At 48.9% G+C, this 17,335-nt stretch overlaps 1 protein-coding gene across 6 annotated transcripts in view; it reads left to right on the plus strand.

Moving 5' to 3' along the window:
• The window catches only part of LOC146808799 (guanylate-binding protein 7-like), a 343,610-nt gene that overhangs the window by 217,266 nt on the left and 109,009 nt on the right, over positions 1-17,335 (plus strand). For all 6 annotated transcript variants that reach the window (XM_085615617.1, XM_085615619.1, XM_085615616.1 and 3 more), the window contains one exon: positions 1,899-1,988. In XM_085615617.1, coding sequence (XP_085471743.1) covers positions 1,899-1,988 — 90 coding nt within the window. The remainder of the gene's footprint in view (positions 1-1,898; positions 1,989-17,335) is intronic.

The raw sequence follows: 17,335 nt of genomic DNA on the forward strand, positions 1-17,335 counted from the left end.
TGGGCATGATGTTATTGAGGCATTAAACCCACCAATACAGCACTCAACATAGCCTTTGTCATATTTTAAAATGATTTTTGTGAAAGGGATTGAGGCCTCACGTTCCATCCGATTATGCGATGTCACCTAAATTTAGGCAGGTTGTCCCATGAGGCTGTAAATCCAATTGCGATCCATCTCTTTTTTTTGCTACAGGAAAATGTATGTACTTTTGAGTATATTATTTTTTATCCATAACTTGAAAGCTTTACTTAGTAAATGAAATGTGTGTAATAGAGTGAGTGTCCTGTGAACTTTAGAGACCAAGTCAGCAATTTATGTGTTGCTCCTGTGCAGTACGCCCCACACTTTATTGGCACATGGACTTTGCTGCGCTGCACTTTTTCCTTGAGGTTTTAGTGTTATTGTTTATACATGTGTGGTGTTAAGGAACTAGGTACAGTTCTCATGATATTATAATGTCACCTGTTGACCTGTATGATCCATGTCATGTGATGGTTTTAATGACCTATGCATGTAAATAAACTACACAGAGTGAATGGAGGAGAACTAGGTTCTGAGAGCGAAAGTGCACCATTACTGCACAGTGATGTGGTGGTTTCAGAGAGGTGTGTCTTCAGCTCACTTCTAAACTGGAGTTTGGCTGAGGTGGTCCTAATGGATACAGGCGACGTTATCTAGATCCAGGGTGCATAGATGGAAAAGACCTTTTCTTTTCTGTTTTTTTTTTTCATTTCTTTTAGCTTCTTCATCATCAGACTGATGGTGTCCTGGTTGGCGGTGAGACCAGAGCCACTTAAGATGGTGACCTTGTTAACCAGATAAGCATGTGATGGTTGTGATGGCTTTTTAGGTGATTCAGCTGACAGACAGATTCAGCGCATTTCTGTCGTGGAAAGGGTGATGGTGTCCTATTTCTTATGGCCTTTGATAAGGTGAACTGTGGAATGTCGGATGCCCTTAAGAAGGGACCGTGTGATGTCTGGGAGGTCCTGGAGCAGGTGTTGCTTCCATCCAGATGTAGGAGTACCAGAGCTTGAATGGCTCAAGTTCGCTTTCTACGAGAAATGATTTTATTTTGTTCATTACAGATATCTGGTACCAGGCTGCCTTGCTTTCCTAATTGATGTGTTCCTTGAGGATATAGTTGGTACCCAAGGTGAATCCAAGTCACTAGGTGTTGGGTGAAAGTTGGATTTTGAAAACGTCCAGGTTTATTGATATTGTTAGTCCACATTTGAACAAGTTGCTTGTTGTTCTTGACAAATGGCATACATTCATTTTGGTTGGGTTGAGCTACAGGTGCAGATCTGTGTTTGTCAGTTGTTGGAAGTCTGGAGCAGAGGGGACTTTCCAGTAGGTTGTGTTCCGTCAGTGTGTTCGTGAATTTTGATGCTGCTCTTGGTGAGTAGGATCCCAAGGGGCTCTTCGTGAAGTTTGTTGATGATGTTATCTGGAACCTCTAGGTTCTGCAGGCACCATATGAAGGGGCTTGCCAATGGAGCATAGGTGAGTGATGGGTTGGTAATTGAAAACGTCATCAGGGTCTAGGGTGGGTTTCTTTAGTAGTGGCAGGATCTTCTATGTTAATTTTGCATTGAAGGCAATGGCTAGTTGGCCACCCCAGTTACCAGCCGCCATCACTTTGATAAATACATTGGTTGATCCCCACCGTAACATTAATGTCCAATACTTGTGCTTGGGTGCCCCAATGGATGCTACGTACCCTCTCATAGAACAGTGCGGTACAGCAACACCTGAACACTGGGCCCTGATCTTCATCTGTGGAGATAACCACCTTTTATGATGGGCAGTGGTGAGGAACTTATGGAGTTAAGAGTGCCAGAGCAGCCACTATCGCTACTCCTCCCACCCTGACAGGCTCTTTTGTTTTCCAGGAGGTGGAAATCTTCTCGAAGCAGGGAACCAATGGCAGCCGCTCTTCACAGAGACCATCTTCCAGCACTGATACGCGTTTACATCATCAGGTAGACAGTTCAGGCTGTCATTTTTTGTGAATTTTTAAATTTACTTCTAATGGGTTAATTCAGCATTAAAAAGATAGCCAGGTTCCATACCTCTTTACTTGTATATTAGCAGTGCCACAACTCTGTTTTACTCTTGAAGGAAACTTCAGTACCATTATTAAAAAGTTGTGATCATAGAAAAACCAGGCAAAGTCTTACGTGGCACCCGCCAAGGATATGAGCTCCCCAAGGCGAACCAGCACGTGCATTGAGTGTTTTAAGACTTTGTTTAAAAACCTGGTGTTTTTACCATGCTTTTTAGATTCCCTTGTTTTTGTTTGATCAAGTGTGTAGACGTCAATGGTGGTTGTCTCTACTAAAATCTCTTACCTAGCAACATAAAATAATTCTTAATAGGATTATGTTTAAGAGAGTTGTTTCTTCTATAATATGATGCGATCACTCTCGCCCAGATCATTTAAACTGCTTATTTTATTCTCAGGTGGGAGACTGCACCATATCCCCCCTATTTCACTATCACACCAGCCCGGTGTTGCATCTGCTGATGTTACGATTCCGTCCCAAGTCTAATACTCCTCAGGATTCGAGTGATGCTATAGGGTGTCCACCTCTCGACATCCCCAACTCCTGCACTAATGGCACGGAAGGTTGGAGCGATCAAGCGAGGGAAGGGAAGGAAGGGAACAGCGGGGAGTAGAACCTGTAAAAGAAAATATACACAAACGAAGTACTGAGGCATATAATGCTACGCTCATAAATTCTCGCTAAGGACAACTTTACCTTCTGTTACTATCAGTCTTGTGATCCTTATCCTCTCTCTGTTTGCACCAATATTCCATCATATTCATACCGACAAATAAACCAGATCCAAGCCCATGCACCTCACAGTTTTTCTTCTAACAAGAACAGCGGGGAAAAAACCCACCCCAATTTTCTTTCTTGTTTTCCTTGAAGGAACTGTGTGTGTTTTAGGTTCACCAGGAACCCCCTAATTACTAGTCCCGCAATAGCAAAATCTAAAGAGTCTCAGCACAGCATGATGGGAGTGAATACACGAGTCACTAAGGCCAATATTAACCACCGCGTTAACTGGCTTGACGCAGAGTTCTGATAATGTTTGATAGTCCCCTATGGTGTCTCTCTGTAGTTCATAATTAGTCTACCGCGGTTGCTTTACCGCTCCCTGGACTGAAGCCCACTAGGAAATGGAACAACTTTTAAAACCCCCAGCTCCCCATACTTGTCTATCAGAAGAGTGGAAAGTATGAGCTTGGTCACTTACAGAAAGCTAAAGACAACAGCGCTCCCTACATCGGAGTACGCTGTGCGAAGGCTGGGAGAGACACACGGCAGAAGGTGTCCGACCCGGGGAGGAGGCTCCGGTGAGTAAATACCTTGACTGGCCTCCCTCTTGGTCCGGAAGCACCAAACTCTGCACTGGCCTCCAACGACGCTGCCTCCGGGGTCTGTCGGTCTAAATGTTGAAGCAGCTGACAGGCGGCTTCCAGGTGCACGGAAAAGCTGGCGGAGTCCGCTTTGAGACCGTCGAAGCGAGGTCTCCAACCGGCGGCGGGCAAACTATCCACGGGCTCCTTTCTTCTCGAAACGGGGTCGGTGAAGCCTCGCACTCGAGAATTGCGCACAGCGTCCTGTGTGCGTCACTTCTCTTTTGTGCTCGCGGCTCCTTCTCGATCCTCGGGCATTCTGGGGATTGTATGCAATGCAGGCGCGCGATACTTGATCCCTGACAGCTGAGCCACAAACGGCTGTCCTATAGCCAATTCCTCAATTAGGCACTTGCCTCACATATTTTAGGAGTGATATTGAGCCAGTATATAGTAAATAACCTAAAATATTTGGAGAGTGAATTTGGATGCATTTCGGATTTAAATACTGGGTAAATGTTTTTTCCAGGGATATTTCTATATGAGTGAAGTGTTGGCAGTCTCTCCTTAGAAGTCCATGTTTTTTCAGTCTATATATTCATATCAAACCAGAAAAACCAAGAGGGAAAAGAGATTAAAGACATTGGGACTGACGTGTAATCATGTCCTGTTGCAAAATGTTGTGTTCGAGGCATATGAGCTGCAGATCACACACTGAGGATAAGATCGCCATCTGGTGTTGGGCTCGGATGATTGCAGGTTGTTGTTGTCTTCGGAAGAAGCCTTTGGTCACGAGGATGGTGACTCCTCCCCTGGACAACAGTGCGCATGGGCATCCACTCCATCGTCAGATTGTTTTTTTCCGCCATTGGGTTCGGATGAACTTTTTTCCGCTCCAGCAGAAAACTTCTAGCAATCAATTTAACTCCTTGATCTTCATTCCATCGACGTCGACATCAACTCGGACCGGTTCCGCAAGCGGCTGATGGACAGGACACCCTTCAAGAAATGCCCCCAGTGTGGAGCGAAGTTCCCCCACAGTGACCACCACGAGGTTTGTAACCTCTGCCTGTCGCCGGAACACAACGAGTCCACCTGTCCAGCTTGTTCCGCTTTCCGTTCGAAGAAGACCCTCCGGGACCGAAGAGCTCGACGCCATATTATGGCCAAACCAGCTCCAGAACCGGAGGACATCTTTGCTCAAGATGTTCCCGAAGACGACACCGAAGACCTCGAGATCGTGTCCGAGGCCGACGATTCAGATGACCTCATCACTCCAGGGCAGCGTGTGAGTACCACCCCCCCTGCCCCTGCCCCATCCAAAAAACCATTGGTCAAGACTCCGCCAGCTGGGCCCAGTCGCGACCGGAAATCCTCTTCAGAAGCCCCGCCCTCGGGCCCGGCTCCGAAGACATCTAAGCCTGTAGGTGGCTCGGGCTCGAGCAAACCTCACCTGATTGTGCCTTTAACACCCAAAAAACCACTGTCGGCACCGAAACAGGCTCCAAGACCGAAATCTCCTTCGGCACAGAAACGTTCCTCGGCACCGAAGTCTCCACCGGCACCGAAACGTTCTTCGACATCGATGCCTAAAAGTCCCTCGGCATCGAAGCATACATCGGCACCGAAGCATACATCGGCACCGAAAACTCAGTCGGCTCCGAAAAATCCATCGGACCCAACACATCCTTCGGCACCGAAAACATTATCGGCACCGAAAACATTATCGGCACCGAAAACTACGCCCACACTGAAAAAAGCTCAGACAGACCCGAAGCGGACATCGCAGCCCCCACCTTCGGAGCCAGATGAACTTTTTCGACCAGATCCTACTCAAAAGCGGATCTACATCAATCCTGACACTGGACATGTGACTGCCATCCCATATAAAAAGCGGAAGCTGGACATTACACCTCCCCCAGCTCCCATACAGAAAAAGGACTGTGCCACTTCACCACTTCGTCCTTCCTCTCCTGTATTACCTTCTAACCCGTCCCCCCCTCCTCCTCCTGATTCTCCTTTACCTTTACCATCTCCCTGTCATTCACCCCCTCCACAGGATGATGATGATGACTTAGGGGGAGGGGCGGACCCTGATCTCTTTAATTATCCTGTTGAACCTACCGACCCGTTTACTTTGCCAGACACAGCACCGGTAGATGACTGGTCTTACCCAATACCTGACATGCCTGACCCCACTACCTACCCCTCCAAGCCCTCCCCTCCTGATGACCACCTAGGGTTTGGCCAACTGATAAACAGGGCAGCAACATTCCATGGTGTCACTATGCACACAGACCCCCTTGAGGAGGTTTTTCTCCTCGATACCTTTGAACAGTCACAGAAAACAGTTCATATACTTCCCATGATTAAAGGGGTTATAAAGCATGCCACTGACGTCTTTAAAGACCCTGTCCGAGCGAGGGTTCTCAACCCCCGCATCGAAAAAAAGTACCGACCAGCCCCGCAGGACCCTGCATACATTAAAGCCCAGCTCCCTTTAGACTCCTTGGTCGTATCAAATGCCAGGAAGCGCGTTAACTCACAGACTACTGGAGAAACGCCCCCCCCAGACAAGGAGTCTAAGCTTTTAGAGGCCTCAGGAAAACGAGTCGCCGCACAGGCGGCGAACCACTGGCGTATTGCCAATACCCAAGCCCTGTTAGCCCGGTATGACAGGGCACATTATGACCAACTTGAGGACCTCATCCAACATCTGCCTGAACCCTTTAAGTCCCAGGCCACTGACCTCATTCAAGAAGGCAAATTAATATCTAATGCCTCCATTAAATGCGCCTTAGATGCGGCAGACACTGCTTCTAGGGCGGTCAATACTAGCGTCTTACTCAGACGTCATGCCTGGCTCCGTATTTCCGGTTTTAAACCGGAGGTTCAAACCGCAATCCTAGCTCAACCTTTTAACCAGGAGCAGCTATTCGGCCCTGCAGTGGATACTGCATTAGAAAAAATGAAAAAGGATAATGAAACTGCCAAGTCTATGGGAGCACTGCAGTCTCCTCAAAACCGGGGTTCATTTCGTCGCTCCTTTTATAGAGGAGGCTCCAAAAACACATCAACTGAGACCACGTCCACCTTTAAAAATTCTGGACAAACCTTCCCTAACAGAGGTTATTTCAGGGGAGGTTATAGGGGAAACAATAACAAAGGTCGAGGGCGGGGCAACAACAACAACACCCGCACCTCACCAGCCACCAAACAGTGACTTGCCACCACTCCCCCCAGACCATTCCACTCCTGTCGGGGGGCGACTCCAACAATTCCTACCTGTCTGGACTTCCATCACCACAGACAGATGGGTAAGACAAATTATCCAGTCTGGCTACTGCCTCGAACTCATACAATCCCCCCCAAACATACCACCCAAACAACGTCCAATGTCCTTACATCATCTCTCTCTCCTCAAACAAGAAGTTCAATCCCTGTTACAAAAACATGCGATAGAACCAGTTCCCCTTCAACATCAGGGAAAAGGGGTATATTCTCTATACTTCCTCATTCCCAAAAAGGACAAAACACTAAGGCCCATACTGGATCTCAGACTACTAAACCAGTATATACATTCGGATCATTTTCATATGACCACTCTCCAACAAGTCCTCCCACTGTTACAACAGGGAGACTTCCTTGCCACATTAGACCTCAAGGACGCATACTTTCACATCCCTATGCATCCCGCTCACAGAAAATATCTACGATTTGTGGCAGATGGGCAACACTATCAATTTACAGTTCTCCCATTCGGAGTAACAACGGCACCCAGAGTGTTCACCAAATGCCTAGCAGTCGTGGCAGCGCATCTCAGAAGACAACAGATCCATGTCTTCCCCTATCTGGACGATTGGCTCATAAAAGCCAACACATACCAAAAATGCGTACTCCACACTCATCGCACAATTCAAACTCTCCACGATTTGGGATTCACTATCAACTACCCCAAATCCCACCTACAACCCTCCCACTTACATCAGTATCTAGGAGCAACCATAGATACCTCCAAAGCCATTGCTTATCCCAGCACCGCCAGGATAGCCAGTATACAAAATCTCATCTCTCAATTTCAAACTCATCCATCTCTTCCAGCAAGAGTATTCATGCAGCTCCTAGGCATGATGGCGTCATGCATCTCCATAGTCCCACACGCACGACTTCAAATGCGTCCCTTACAGGAATGTTTAGCACAACAGTGGAACCAAGCTCACGGACAACTTACCGATCTGGTGTTGGTGGACAGTCGCTCACTTCGCTCACTGAAATGGTGGAACACCATCAACCTGTCCAAAGGGCGACCGTTCTTAGAGCCTCTTCCACAAGTTGTGCTAACTACAGACGCATCTCTCACAGGGTGGGGAGCCCACCTCCTTCACCATACCACTCAGGGCAGATGGACCAGTCAACAAAAACTGCTCCACATCAACCACCTGGAACTCTTAGCAGTGTTCTTAGCACTAAAATCCTTTCAAGTTCACCTCAAGAACAAAACTGTCCTCATACGCACAGACAACATGACGACAATGTATTATATACAGAAACAGGGAGGGACACACTCTCTCCAACTGTCCCAACTGGCACAGCAAATCTGGAGATGGGCAATTCCCCAAAACATCTACCTGTTAGCAGAACATCTCCCAGGGATCCACAATCAAGTGGCCGACCTCCTAAGTCGCCACACACAGCAAATCCACGAATGGGAACTACACCCCAAAGTTCTACTCCCCTTCTTCCAAAAGTGGGGACAACCGGACATAGACCTGTTCGCCACTCCCGAAAACACAAAATGCCCAACCTTCGCCGCCAGGTTTCCACACCCACAGTCGAAGGGCAATGCCCTATGGATGAACTGGTCAGGCAGATTTGCGTACGCCTTTCCGCCTCTCCCACTAGTTCCATTTGTGGTACGCAAACTGAAACAACAGTCACTAACACTAATACTAGTGGCTCCCACTTGGGCACGTCAACCGTGGTTCACCACACTTCTGGAACTATCTTTAGTTCCACATCAAAGGCTACGCCTCTCCCCGGATCTATTAACCCAGAACCATGGAGAAATCAGACACCCAGATCCTCAAACACTGAACCTAGCGATCTGGCTCCTGAGGTCTTAGAGTTCGGTTACCTCAATCTCCCTCCAGACTGTATGAATATCATAAAGGAAGCCAGACGCCCTACTACTAGAGCGTGTTATGCCGCGAAATGGAAACGATTTGCCATCTACTGCGCTAATAATGACATACATCCATTGGATGCTTCCATCCAAAACATCATTTGCTATCTACTACACTTGCAAAGATGCAATCTAGCGTATTCCTCTATACGTTTACACCTAGCAGCCTTGGCAGCCTACTTGCAAAATAGGCAACACCTGTCCCTTTTTAAGGTACCAGCCATCAAAGCGTTTATGGAAGGTCTCAAAAGAATTCTTCCCCCAAGATTGCCACCTGCCCCAGTGTGGAATCTCAATGTGGTTCTAACAAGACTCATGGGTCCCCCATTTGAACCTATGCACAAATGTGAGTTGCAATTCCTAACTTGGAAGGTAGCTTTCCTTATCGCAATCACTTCCCTGCGCAGAGTAAGTGAAATACAAGCCCTTACACTAGAGGAACCTTTCTTACAACTACACCGTAACAAAGTGGTTCTTAGGACAAACCCTAAATTTCTTCCAAAGGTGATTTCCCCTTTCCACCTTAACCAATCAGTAGAGCTACCAGTCTTTTTCCCAAACCCAGACTCCGTAGCTGAAAGGGCCCTACATACCTTAGATGTCAAAAGAGCCTTGCTTTATTACATCGACAGGACAAAACCCTTTCGAAAGACAAAACAACTCTTTGTTGCTTTCGCACCACCACACAAAGGCAACCCGATCTCCAAATCAGGCATAGCCCGGTGGATAGTTAAATGCATCCAAATATGCTACCTCAAGGCTAAACGTACACTTACAGTTCCCCCTAGGGCGCACTCCACGCGTAAAATAGGGGCTTCTATGGCCTTCTTAGGTAACATTCCCTTAGAAGACATTTGCAAGGCAGCCACGTGGTCTACCACGCATACCTTCACTAAACACTATTGTGTTGACGTGCAAGCCAAACAACAGGCCTCCGTGGGCCAGGCTGTCCTAAAAACTTTATTTCAAGCTGCTGCAACGGATACAGGCGACCACCGCTAAGGGGAAGCACTGCTGTATAATCTATCCTCAGTGTGTGATCTGCAGCTCATATGCCTCGAACGGAATATGCTACTTACCAGTATGCATCTGTTCTTGGCATGTAGAGCTGCAGAGTCACACACGCCCTCCCGCCTCCCCGGGACCTGTATCTGTTCCAGCATCCGTCTTACTTAGACATTACACATGGACATCCTTTCTTTCATTTCTATACACTCCATCTTTTCCCATCATGGCGAAAAACAATCTGACGATGGAGTGGATGCCCATGCGCACTGTTGTCCAGGGGAGGAGTCACCATCCTCGTGACCAAAGGCTTCTTCCGAAGACAACAACAACCTGCAATCATCCGAGCCCAACACCAGATGGCGATCTTATCCTCAGTGTGTGACTCTGCAGCTCTACATGCCAAGAACAGATGCATACTGGTAAGTAGCATATTCCTTTCATAGTTAAACGAACGGCACAGAGAAGGCTTCATGCTCTGTAGTGTTTGAAGATAAAAACCAACTCACCGCCATAGGGGGATTTTGTAAGCATTCACCAGTGTTTAGCAGGACAGGAGATTACTCACAGCCAAAGGAGAGACTTTATGTGAAGAGGCAGAAAGGTTTCGTAGATTTAGATTCTCCTACTGAAAGTCACAGAAAAAGAGGTCCACCGAGTGGATTAAGATGAGAGCAAGAGGGGGTCCTAAAAGATTGTGGCTCACCATGTATGGTGAATAACTGGAAGTGTAGAAACAATATTTGGATTGGATTTTACAGTTAGGCCTGTGCACATTTTTAACTAGGCCAGCATAATTGGCATAAGTTTGGTAATTTCATGTAATACATTTTATGCAAAATTACAGAAATTGTCATATTGGCTCGTTGCGTAATGAAACTCCAGTTCACGCAGAAATTATTGCATGAGATGACCTGTTTGGGTAATCTTTGAGTGCGAGCGACAGTGTTTTAAATGTGAGCGGTCGATCCTTCAATGCAGACAGTCAGCAAACACTTTAGATTTTTTACCCGAGCGGTCTGTTCAGGTAATGTTTGAGGGCGAAACTACAAATCCGAACATAACCATCAGTCTTTTAAATACGAGAGAATGGAAATCAGCAGTAAATTACATTTTCGAGTTGAGTTTTTACTCAAATGGACCGTTCAGGTAATTTGTTTGAGTGCAAAACGCATTTCCCATAATTTTATGGTAATTTTGCATAATCATGATACAGCAAATTACGTGAGTTTCGCCGACCCCTACTTTCACTTTGCTACATCCCCCAAAATGGATACTGCTTTTTGATTCTTTTATTATTTGTATTTCACATGCTTATCTTAACTTTCCTTGTTTTTCTCTGTAGTTCTCACTGCCGGGCCCTAGTTAGTGATTTATTTCCTGCCTCCACTCTCATTATGGAATTAGAGGCCACATCCTTCTTCCTTCCTGGTTGCCTTTTTAAAGCAGCATTCGCCAAAGCTAAGCCTGGCCACCCCCAGACCTCTACCATACCAGGGACCTGCGCATGACCCCCCAGCCTTACGAACCTACTCGGATGTGCTGTTATGACCTTCTCACTCCCTTTCAACCCAACTACATCATACTCGGGCACATTGATTTTTCACACTCCTGGGCCCAAAACCTCCTTCACCACCTGTCTTTCCAACACTGTGGTGTGCTGTAGCACTACCACCCTTAGGTTTCTTGTCCTTGAGGATTTTAACATCCATTAGAGGATTTTGATGACTCGAAAGCTCTACACCTGATTGAGGCTGGACGCTCTCGGCCTCTGTCTGTTTACAAAATCCCCCACCCTCAGTCTAGGTCATATGCTTGATGCTTTCTCCGCTAATTCAGCACTATATTCTCTTGAATTAGTCTGAGCTCTGTTAGTACCATTTCTTCTGTCCCCGGGTAATGTATGACTCTCCCACTCATAAGCCTTAACCAGGGCTCACTAAGCCTCAGTCCAAAATTGCCCCTGCTTTACTGCCCTGTGCCCTACTGTACTGTCCCTCTTTTAACACCATCACTTCCAATGACTATTGCAAATGTTATTTCTTCCGGAGTCAAATCTTTTTCGAGGGCTGTGACCTCGGATGGGGCTAGCGTGGGCATTGCTATATCTTTAAGGAATGCCAGGTTTTCCGTTATGGTGGATGTGGCCTCCGGAGTATATATTTTTTTATAATGCGCCGCCAAAGCCTCTGCAATCCGCTAGGGCTCCGTCGTAATACTACCATCGTCCAGTTGGATCCGCGCCACCCATCTAGTAGCCCGCTCCTTTTGTTCCAGCCAGGCCAACAACTTACCCGCTCTATCACCTAGTTCGTATATAGTGTGTTGTGTTTTGGTGGGTCTAGTTTTCGCCGCTTCCCAGATGTAGGACTTATATTCTTGCTGCGCCATGTGTACCCGGTGTGTAGTGTTTTTATCTATGTGCGCTGCATGTTCCGCCTCTGCCCGGGACACCCCTTGTTCAAGATTATCTACCTCCTTTTGCTGGTTCTTCTTATGATCAGTCACCATTGAGATGGCCTTTCCTCGAAGGACTGCATTGTAGGCCTCCCATAGTGTCGTCGGGCTGCAACTGAATGTTTGTTTTCTGCAAAATATTGCTGTAAAAGCCCTTTTTAAGTACCTAAAAGCTGTTTCCGCTTCTGGGGTCCATTCGAAAGGCACGCCCTTTCGGAAAAGCCTGGTGACTGGGAGGGCCTTTTGCGAGAACCCCTGTATGAATCGTCTGTAATAATTGGCAAAGCCCAGGAAGCACTGCACTTCCCGAACGTTGCGTGGGATCGGCCACTCCTGTACAGCTTGTTTCTTTCGCTCTGCCATACTCAGACCCTCAGGACGGAGGATCACCCCCAAAAACTCAACTTCAGACACCCCAAACTCACACTTGCTCAGTTTACAGAACAAGCAGTGCTTTCTCAAAGCCCGTAACACCTGTCTAACGTGTTCTGTGTGGCTGCTCACGGGTTCTGAATAAATCAAAATATCGTCTATGTATACGACTACTGTTCTGTCTACATACTCTTTTAGTATATCATTTAAGAAATACTGGAATGCCGCCGGGGCGTTGCACAACCCTAATGGCATTACCAGATACTCAAAAGAACATAACGGGTCTTGAAAGCCGTCTTCCACTCGTCCCCTTTGCGTATGCGCACCAGGTGATACGCTCCTCTAAGGTCTAACCTCGTATAAACCTTCGCCTCGCGCACTTGATCCAATAAGACGGGGATAAAGGGCAGTGGATACCGATTGGGGACGGTGTTTTTCTTCAGCATGCGGTAATTACAGCAGGCTCTCAATTCCCCATTGGCTTTAGCTATAAAAAACAAAGGGGACGCCGCAGGAGAACGGGAAGGTCGGATGAACCCTATTTCCAGGAAGTGGTCCAGATACTCTAAGAGATGCTTAGTCTCTGGTTCGGAGAGCGCGTAAACTCTACACGTAGGGATGGTGGCACCCTCCACTAGGTCTATCTGGCAGTCGTAGGACCTGTGAGGCGCAAGCCACTCGGCCTGTGATTTGCTGAATACGTCTGCAAAGAGGGAGCAGACTTACTTCTTTTTCCGCTGCTGTAGCTGCCACGAACGGGCAGGCCAAAGCCGCCGCACAAGATCCCCACCCGGGAACAAGGTGCTCCTGGCATTCCTCGGACAGGAACTGTACGGTCTTCTCTCTCCAATCGATGGTAGGGTTGTGGAGGCTAAACCAAGGCATCCCCAGGATAACCTCGTACTGTGGTGCTTCTATGATATTCAACGCCAAGGTTTCTACGTGACGTCTATCTCCTATTCTGATCGTTAGCCTGAGGTTCTCTGTTTGTTCGATGAGGAGCCCTAAGGTAAGTGGTTTCCCGTCAACCGCCAACACCTCTTTGGGGATCTCACGAGACACTTTCCTTATGGCTAATTGTTCCACCAACCCACTATTTTTGAAGTTTCGTGTGGCCCATGAATCCAACATGGCCTTAACCTGATATGGTTGGTGACCATTATCTAACCACATAACCATCTCAATATGTTTTTCTGTGTCTCCCTGTCGGGTAGTAGCTAGAGAAGGAATCCTCCACTGTTTGTTTTCCATGTCCGCGGGAGTAACCATCGATACGTTATGCAATTCGGGGCTTGCGACGGTGGCTATGGACTTTCTGTTCCTGTTGTTCCCCCCAGGTCTTTTGGGTCGAGCGGGGCATTCACGGACATAGTGTCCCTTCTTTCCGCAATACATGCAAAGCTCCTGTGTTCTCCTGCTCTCCCTTTCAACCCGTGACAGAGGAGCACGAATGGCACCCACCTCCATGGGCTCTGGGGCAGCTTTGTTACCGGACGCCTCCTTCCTGACTCTCTTCTCGGAACCTTTCACCGTCCCTGTCGGCGATGCGCCCATCCAACATTAAGGCCAGGCTAACCAGATCAGTGCACGTGTGGGGTTGGGGGTCTATTCTGGCTATGACACCCTTTAGCTCGTCGCTTAGGCCCTGGTAGAACAGAGACATCCTCTTCTCTTCTGGCCAGACTGCCTCAGCCACCAACCTATTGAAAGAGGTCAAATATGTCACCAATTCATTTTTCCCTTGTTTTAACTCTAACAGCTCCCTGTCCGCGCTAAATGTAGTAGTGCGCCTATCAAATATCCCTTCTAGGGCAGCCCTAAACTCGTCCCAGTCGGATAAGACCGGGTCGTTATTTCTTACCAACGGCACCGCCCAATTGGCGTCGTCGCCAGCCAAGTAGGGGATAGTAAATGCCACCCTGGAGTGATTATTCAGGAAGGAGGATGGCCTGCAAGAAAAATGCATCAATATTTGTGTCAAAAACACCTGTATCTTTCGGGGTTGGCTAATGGAAGGGGGGGGGGGGGCACGGTGACCTGGATGGGAGGAGTCCCTGTGCTTACATTAAAAGGGTTTCTCGACAGCCTTTCTACCTTCTCTCGTAATGCCGCTGTTTCTGTCCTAGATGCCGCCAATTCCTGCTGAACTGCGGCTAGTGCTTGCAGAACCTCGTCCATACTGCTTCCCTACAGCACCCCCCGAACCGGGAGGGGTCAATACGTGGGTGCGTAATTCTGTTACGATTCCATCCCAAGTCCAATACTCCTCAGGATTTGAGTGATGCTATAGGGTGTCCACCTCTCGACATCCCCAACTCCTGCACTAATGGCACGGAATTTTGGAGCGATCAAGCGAGGGAAGGGAAGGAAGGGAACAGCGGGGGGTAGAACCTGTAAAAGCAAAAAAACACAAACGAAGTACTGAAGCATATAATGCTACGCTCATAAATTCTCGCTAGGGACAACTTTACCTTCTGTTACTATCAGTCTTGTGATCCTTATCCTCTCTCTGTTAGCACCAATATTCCATCATATTCATACCGACAAATAAACCAGATCCAAGCCCATGCACCTCACAGTTATACTTCTAACAAGAACAGCGGGAAAAAACCCCACCCCCCTTTTCTTTCTTGTTTTCCTTGAAGGAACTGTGTGTGTTTTAGTTTCAACAGGAACCCCCCTAATTACTAGTCCCGCAATAGCAAAATCTGAAGAGTCTCAGCACCGCATGATGGGAGTGAATACACGAGTCAATAAGTCCAATAATAACCACCGCGTTAACTGGCTTGACGCAGAGTTCTGATAATGTTTGATAGTCCCCTATGGTGTCTCTCTGTAGTTCGTAATTAGTCCACCGCGGTTGCTTCACTGCTCCCTGGACTGAAGCCCACTAGGAAATCGTCCAGGTTTATTGATATTGTTAGTCCACATTTGAACAAGTTGCTTGTTGTTCTTGACAAATGGCATACATTCATTTTGGTTGGGTTGAGCTACAGGTGCAGATATGTGTTTTTCAGTTGTTGGAAGTCTGGAGCAGAGGGGACTTTCAAGTAGGTTGTGTTCCGTCAGTGTGCTCGTGAATTTTGATGCTGCTCTTGGTGAGTAGGATCCCAAGGGGCTCTTCGTGAAGTTTGTTGATGATGTTATCTGGAACCTCTAGGTCCTGCAGGCACCATATGAAGGGGCTTGCCAATGGAGCATAGGTGAGTGATGGGTTGGTAATTGACAACGTCATCAGGGTCGAGGGAGGGTTTCTTTAGTAGTGGGAGGATCTTCTATGTTAATTTTGCATTGAAGGCAATGGCTAGTTGGCCACCCCAGTTACCAGCCGCCATCACTTTGATAAATACATTGGTTGATCCCCACCGTAACATTAATGTCCAATACTTGTGCTTGGGTGCCCCAATGGATGCTACGTACCATCTCATTGAACAGTGCGGTACAGCAACACCTGAACTCTGGGCCCTGATCTTCATCTGTGGAGATAACCACCTATCTGAAAGAAACACGTTAGTTAGATTCCTCACCTTAGAATATCCCCAGGCGTCAGACTGGATCCGGAAGATTTTTCGTCAGCAATACCCCTTGCGCGTCGCTAGGCGTCGTCTGCGGCTCCGCGTCCGTCGTCGGCGTCGTGCGCCGGAATGACGTCGTCGGAGTACTTAGACGCCGCCCTCGCGCGCTGACGTCAGTTCTTCTTTTTTCCGCGCCAGTAAGCGCAGATCCGGGAGAGCTACCCCTTTTAGTCTTTTTTGACTAAATCTTTTTTGATCACTTTTGATCCTTGTCTGTCGACATCTGGTGCCGGTAGGATGCCTGGGTTCAAGGCTTGCGAGGATTGCCATTGACTGATGTCGGTGACCGACCACCACCGCCGGTGCCTCTACTGTTTAGGCCCCGACCACGACGCGGAGTCGTGCTCCGATTGCCAGGCCCTGACTTCGAAGGCTCGGCGGGAGCGGTCCCGCAAGCTTCTCGAGCTTCGCCACTCGGCTCCGCGTCGTGCGCGATCCCGGTCCAGGAGGAGGTCCAAGGATCGCTCGCGGAGCCCTAGCCGACGCCACCATCGATCGTCGGGCTCCAAGTCGTCGGGTAAGTCCAAACGCTCTAAGAAGTCCAAGCGGCGACATCTCTCTTCGGACTCCCCTCGCCGGTCGCGCGACTCGGCCGAGGGTCCGGGTGGTTCCACCCCCGCGGCTCCGGCGGAGCCGCAGGCGCTGCGCCCGTCCCCATACCCTCCGGTCCCTGGGACTAACGCGACGCCGGCGGAGGTCAGTGCCTTCCTCTCGGCCATGAGGAGCCTGGCCCCGCCGTCGACGCCCACTGGCGCGCCTTCGGGCCCCGCGGACTCGACTGGGCGACCTTGCCTGCCGGCGGCTTCGGCCCCGGCGCCGTCGACGACTCCGGTCTCGACGCCGCAGGTCCCCGCGGGGCCCATGCCTGGGCCCCCGTCGACGCCGGTTGACCTAACCACTCCTCCACCGGCGCCGGCGAATGAACCACCGACGCCTACACCTCGGGTGCCGCCGACGCCGACGCCTTTGGTGCCGACTCCGGACGGCGTCCAACCCCAGTTTAGCCCTATTCCGGACCCGGCGCCGCAACGGCGTCGACCGACGCCGTGTCCGGCGCCGCTTGAGACCTATCATCTCTACAGTCCGGCTCCGATCATTCCTCCTGTTTATCAGGAATCGGACGACGGGGGCGACTGGGAGGGGTTCGAGGACCCTATGGCTGTTCAGTCGCAGCTTTCACAGGACTGGGCAGATGAACTGGGGGAGGCCAGTGGTCTGGATACCTCGCCAGACACTGGATTCACTTCTCCTCCGACTGTGGCTTCGGAGGAGGGTGCAGCATTTTCTGTGGTGCTGCGCAAGGTGGCCGCAGCCCTTGGGCTCGAGCTGCCTGCCGTGGCTGTGAGGACTAACATCCTCACTGAGGTGCTT

Source organism: Triturus cristatus, chromosome 7 (assembly GCF_964204655.1).
Source record: "Triturus cristatus chromosome 7, aTriCri1.1, whole genome shotgun sequence".
Classification (NCBI taxonomy): Eukaryota; Metazoa; Chordata; class Amphibia; order Caudata; family Salamandridae; genus Triturus; species Triturus cristatus.